The sequence below is a fragment of the Rhincodon typus genome, chromosome 22 (assembly GCF_021869965.1).
Source record: "Rhincodon typus isolate 14 chromosome 22, sRhiTyp1.1, whole genome shotgun sequence".
NCBI classification, from domain to species: Eukaryota; Metazoa; Chordata; class Chondrichthyes; order Orectolobiformes; family Rhincodontidae; genus Rhincodon; species Rhincodon typus.
This window is the reverse complement of record NC_063353.1, coordinates 43,702,091-43,708,529: the sequence shown is the minus strand read 5'-3', so window position 1 is coordinate 43,708,529 and position 6,439 is coordinate 43,702,091. Positions and strand designations below refer to the sequence as shown.

The 6,439-nt window shown below is 39.0% G+C and overlaps 1 protein-coding gene across 1 annotated transcript in view; it reads right to left on the bottom strand.

Moving 5' to 3' along the window:
* The window catches only part of itih5 (inter-alpha-trypsin inhibitor heavy chain 5), a 47,413-nt gene that overhangs the window by 21,590 nt on the left and 19,384 nt on the right, over positions 1-6,439 (bottom strand). The window contains exon 6 of the mRNA XM_048610001.1: positions 997-1,160. Coding sequence (XP_048465958.1) covers positions 997-1,160 — 164 coding nt within the window. The remainder of the gene's footprint in view (positions 1-996; positions 1,161-6,439) is intronic.

Below are 6,439 nucleotides of genomic sequence, written 5' to 3'. Positions count from 1 at the left end.
ATCTGGATACTACAAATATTCTGGGTTTCTCTGTGACACATGTCCATTTGGATGCTTTCTTTAGCTTTATTGTCACATGTGCTCTATGAGTACAGTGAAAAGTTTATAAGTCACTACTTAAAGCACTATCTTAGGTACAAATGTACTTAGGTACAATCCTGAGCTGCAGAATAGAGAAATGAAGCAAAAAAAAAGTTACATTATTGCTAAACACAGTATGACCATAGGTCTGATAAACAAGAAGCAAAGTTAAAAAGACAAATATCAGTCTCTCTCCAAAGGCTCTCCATGACAGACCAAAACAAGGGGCCTCCACATGGCCCGACTGCTGGCTGCTACCATTCTCCGCACTGGGCCGCTACCTCCATCCCTGCACGAGGTTGCTGGCATCTCCTCCGAACCTACTTTGGAGGCTGGTGTCCGAGGCTGAGAGAAGGGTGGAGAGAGAGAGAAAAGAAAGGCAGAAGAAGAAAAGGAATGGGCGGAACAGACGAGTTCCGGCTGACGCATCCTTCTCTGCCACCATATTACCGGAAGGTTATCGGAACAGTGGCTACCCAACCTCAAGAAGGAGTCAATGACTTCGGGAGAGAACTGGAGGAGTGGAGAACAGATAAGAAGAAAAGAAAAAAAAGGAAAGAAAGTGAAGGCGAGGACAATTTGCTCTTAATGGGATTTCAGAAAATAAACTGGCTGGGGGCTTGTAGGTATGTAAATACAAGTCAAAGATGGTGAGAATTTAAATTAAAATTAATTGAAAAGCAAGCTTTTGTGGTGAGACATTGCAGACGTAAGGTGCACAGATTTTTTTTTAAGATCTATAAACATCAGCTGAAGCTGTGAACCAAGGTAAAGCGAACTATCTGATTTAAATGACATGTCTAACGACACTATAGAAACTTTTTGAAAGCAGACACTCTGGAGTATTTTATAAGTGAAAACATATGCTCCTGGGATACTGTAGACACAGAATAAGGAAGCCATTAAGAGTATTACCTGAATATCACCAACTCCCAATTCTCTGTTCACATCATATCTCATAATGAAGTCGCCCAGAACTCCATTCTCAGCTATTGCAACTTGCTGGCTAATTGTTGGGGCAAATTTGATGTGGGCTGTTGTTCTGGTCTGGTTGATTTTGGTGGATGGTGGAGGTGAGGCTTAAACAGCACGGTGAAAAATACAGAAGAGTTAAGAATCGCTTTGTAACTTGAAATATGTATCTATATAACAGTAGCACAGTTTTAGAAAAGAAAATGAAAATTTGAACACAAACCAACAAATACCCAAATGTGCATATTCCAAAATGGGATCTCTCAATTCTCAATGCTTTTAATATCTTGAACAGTCATGATCATCATTTATCCTGATATCACAAAACGTGCAGGCAGTCACCCTTCTCTTAACAATAATTATTTTATGGAACTTATTAAACCTTATATATTCAAGGTATAATGTTAGGTCCAGATGAGGTAGAATTATATTTGCTTCATAGAACAAATTTTTGAGTTGCATTAAAGTGAAAATTTACCCTATCTAGTCAGTAGAACATAGTTTGTCAAATGATATAACTTTCAAATAAGACTACAAGTATGGCTATTTAGCCCACTGAATCTGCTCCAGCATTCAATGAGATCATGGTTGATCTGATAATCCTTAACTCCACTTTCCTTCTTTTTCCCTATAACTCTTGAAACCCTTACTGATCAAAAATCTATCTCAGAAACAGAAACAGAAATTGCTGGGAAAGCTCAGCAGGTCTGGCAGCATCGGTGGAGAGAAAGCAGAGCTAACGTGTAAGGTCCAGTGACCTTCTGTTCTGGAAAACTCCAACATTAACTCTGCTTTCTCTCTACCGATGCTGCCAGACCTGCTGAGCTTTCCCAGCAATTCTGTTTCTGTTTCTGATTTCCAGCATCCGCAGTTCTTTGGTTTTTCTGTCCATCTCAGTTGTGAATATACTTAACAATGCAGCCTTGACAGGCCTCTGCAACAAAGGATTCCACAGATCCACAACCCTCCTCATCTCTGTTTTAAATGGGCGACCCCTTATTATGCCCCTTGATCCTGCTGTTTGAAGGTTCTTCTTAAAATCTTAAAACTTCTTAGCTGTGAGGCTGCAACAATATTTTCTTAATTTTCCTGAAGATAACGAGAGTATTATTCCAGAGCCCATGTCTCCTCATCCATGTTGTTAGTCTACACATTAAGTTTTATCATCTCTGGTCAGTTATTTCACATTTCAGTCTCAAGTTAAAACTCTAGTTGGTACCAAAGATCTTGTTAAATCAGGATATGTGTGCATATTTAAAGTAGAAGGACTTTTGTGTCAGGGAAGATGGCTTTCACACCTCATGAAGCCGATGGCTCAATCAGCAGTGGGATCTTAACTGATCTCTCAAAAGCTAAACACATTTCAAATCAAATCCTTCCTCTCCCCCCATCTATTGAATGGGCAAGTAAATCCATTTCTCATTTACCATGTACACATTATTGAAAACATAGTTTCTGAATTGTACATGACTAGACTGTTTATGAGGTACACAACAAACTGGTGAAATCAAGAATTATTGGATTAAAACTTGAAATTCTAAAAGATAAATCAAGTGCATTAGAAAAGGATGAATCCGTGTTTATATGTTGTCTTCTATCTCTTGGGAAATTCCCAATTACTCTGAAATGTCATTGCTGTTTCTATGAAAGGTCAATGAGATATGTATTTAACTGGTCTTGGCTCAGCCTTTCATGAACATTCACATCTGGGACCCAACAGCAGGCGTTCTGTTATTTCCAGTAATGTATATAAAATGCAAATTATTTTCTTTTCTCTTGTTGATGAGAAGAATTTGACTTTACAATTAAAATGGAGATAAATACCGCTAACATAAACAGCTTGATTGTAGGATTGAAGAAATCATAGATAACAAAGAAGACTGGGTAATTAACCTGCATTGTTGTCAGTTCATTTACCATGCTTAAATGCACTTGTACCAAATGCAGACAGCCTTTGCACCATTATCCCAGGTACAATTATAGCTTATAACAATTATACATCCTCCCTCCATGTTCGTTACCCTCTCCCCACACCCCTATGTCCTATATTGTACGGGTTTCTCCCAACACAGCCAACTCTTTTTCAATCATTTACTCTGTTCTTTAGCACCCACCCAGCATTTCTCTCTCTCTCTTATCATCAGCAATCTCTTTGTTTACCTCTTTCTTTTTTCCTCTTTCTTGCTGTGGGTCCCATCTTCATGTACTCTATTCATTTCCCCCACCCTGGCATCAGCATAAATACCACTCTTACCAGCTATTTTCAATTTTACAAAGTGTCACTGAACTCAAAATGTTAACTCTGTTTTTATCGTTACGATGCTACCAGGCCTGCTGAGTTTCTCCGGCAACTTCTATTTTTGCTTGACAATTATAGCTTTAGATGTAATTGATGTTATCTGTTTTCAGTTTAAGAAAAGAAGCAGATAGCAAAGCTGAAGAATGACATGCACTGAAGTGAATGGAATGAAATGCAAGCACAAGGACAGGACAGGTCCCATGCTCTTTCCAATAGGCTGTACAAAATTTAAACCATCATCCACACTTCCAAATGTATCTCACTTTTTTATTTTAATTGATTGATTTATTGTTGTCACATGTACGGAGATACAGTGAAAAGTGTTGTTTTGCGAGCTATACAGATTGTACCATACAAAGCGCATCGGGGAACAGAACAGAGTGCAGAATATAATGTTACTGTGCAGGGAAGGTGCAGAGAGAGAGCATTAATATTTGAAAGGTTCATTCAAAGGGCTGATAACAGCGTGGAAGAAGCTGTTCTTGAATCTGTTTGCACGTGTATTCAAACTTATATATGTTCTGTTCAATGGAAGAGAGTGGAAGAGAGTATAACCAGGGTGGGAGGGGTCTTTGATTAGGTTGCTTGCATTGACGAGGCAATGGGAGGTATATCTGGAAGTCAGTGGATGGAAGGCTGGTTTGCATGATGGCCTGGGCTGTGTTCACGACTCTGTGTAGTTTCTTGTGATCTTGAGAAGAGCAGTTGCCATACCATGCTTTGATGCATCCAGATAAAATGCTTTCTATGGTGCATCTATAACAATTGATAAGAGTCCTTAGGGATATGCTAAATTTCCTTAGCCACCTGAGGAAGCAGAGAATTCATTCATGGATTGTGGGCATCACTGGCCAAATCAACATTTATAGCCATGGAGGTGTTTGATAATTTGGAGTGGCTTACTTGACCATTTCAGAGGGCAGTAAAGAACCAATCACAATGCTGTGGGTCTGAAGTCACATGTACGACATGTCCTTCCTTAAAGAGCATTAGTGAGCTAAATGCTTTTTATTAATTGACAATTGACAGCAGTTACACGGTGGCCATCTGGCATGGCTTTACATTCCAGGTCTTATTGAATTCAAATTTTACCACCTGCCGTGTTGGGGTGCAAAGCTTTGTCCAAAGAACATTAGTCTTAGCCTTTGGATTACTAGTCCACTGGACAACAAAACACTATGTGTTTCCTAAATGTCTAGAGGTGAATATGAAAAAGTCACTGTTCTGGTTAAAACATATTGAGTCTCTTGTTCATCTTACTGTTTGAATGAAGGAGAAAGACTGATTACTTCAAAGTAATTCTATTGTTTATTCTCCAAAATATAGTACCAAAAGGAGGTGCCAAAAACTGAGAAAAGGAAAGGGAAGAGGAACTGTGAGGAATATGTTTAACCACTGAGGGCCATCTATTAACTAGCTCTCGTGTTAAAGAATAATGAGTACTTGAAACAGAAAATAATGTTCACAAGAACAAGCAAACTTAAAATCAGATAAATAATTCAGCATCCTTACGCAGTGCCTGACTACCTCAATAACTGAATCTTCCTTCTGATGATCTTAACACTACCTTGCTAACTCCATTGTAGATTACAAATTTATTACCATCTGAATAACCCTGAACCACTTTTCTGAACAATGTACATGTAAGTCACTTCTAAAGATATTAATTGATGCAAAATGAGTTACATTTTCTGGTACAGTACTCTATTTAGTTAACTGTAATACTGTTAAATGAGATCAGATAGTTATCTATAATTTCCTATTATCTTTCTATTTTCTGTTTGAATTGTATTTGAATATTAGACCACTTACATACATTTCAATCTTTATTATCCATGGTGTAAAGATAAACTACTCAGTACCTGCCAATCTACAACAAAAAAATGTTTTTTTTAAAGGAAGTGGGCTATTAAGGGTTGGCTGACAAAATGAATATTGCAACTAACCATCTAGATTTCTAGACAGCAAGAAATTGCATTCACTTAGCATCTTTCACATCGCTAGAATCCTTCAAAATGCTTTGTAGCCAATGAATTGCTTCTGAAATGAAATTTCTGGTATAAGGTAAGAATATGCTACCAATTTGCATACAGCAAAATCTGAGCAACAAGGTGCTGACAAATTAAATGTATTTTAAGTGGCGTAAGTTGAAGAATATTCCCTGAGGTATCTCACCTACTCTTGGTTGAATACTGCTGTGAGATCGTTTGCATTCATTTAAGCGTGTGGACAGGGCTTCAGCTTAATGTGCCACCTGTGATACAGCACCTCCAACAGTGCAGAACTCCCTCATTATTGCACTGATGCATCAAGCTCAATGATGGTTTCCAAGACAAAGTAATTCATCTCTGAAATCCACATACAGTGTCTCAGACATATGTCCAATGACACTCAATGAACACCGACCCTCAGGCTTCATCAACACAAAACCAATGAGCTGCAGACATAAATGAGACTAGTTGAACCTTCAAAGTACTGGCTACATTGGATGCTGAGCCAACATAAAGGTCCCTGCGTGGTACTGCAAGAGTGCAGTGGGTTCAGGGTAAGTTACTGGCTCTGTGCCTCACACGATATATTTTCCTTTGAGTTAAGATGTACCATTCAGAGAAATAGCAGTCAAAGTGTTGCTGAGCATTAGCATGCTGACAATCAAAAGAGATTAAATACTCAGAGAAACAGGTTTGCAGTCATTCCTATTTGCTTTTACTTTGTTATATCAACCAATATTGCATAGCAAAAAAGAGGGAAATTAACAGAGCTGCACTGTCCCCAGTTCTCCTTGGCAACTGACATTTAGGGGTGTCCACTGCATACTCTACTGCATTCCAAGAGCAAGCTTAGCTTCTTGAAGGACATGGAAAACAAATCCTTATTTTTCCATTAGAGATAGTATGAACTGCCGATGCTGGAGAATCTGAGATAACAAGGTGTAGAGCTGGATGAACACAGCAGGCCAGGCAGCATCAAAGGAGCAGGAAAGCTAACGATTTCGGGTCTGGACCCTTCTTCAGAAATGGGGGAGGGAAGGGGACTCTGAAATAAATCGAGAGAGAGCGGGGAGGCGGGGAGGCGAGGATGCAAGGT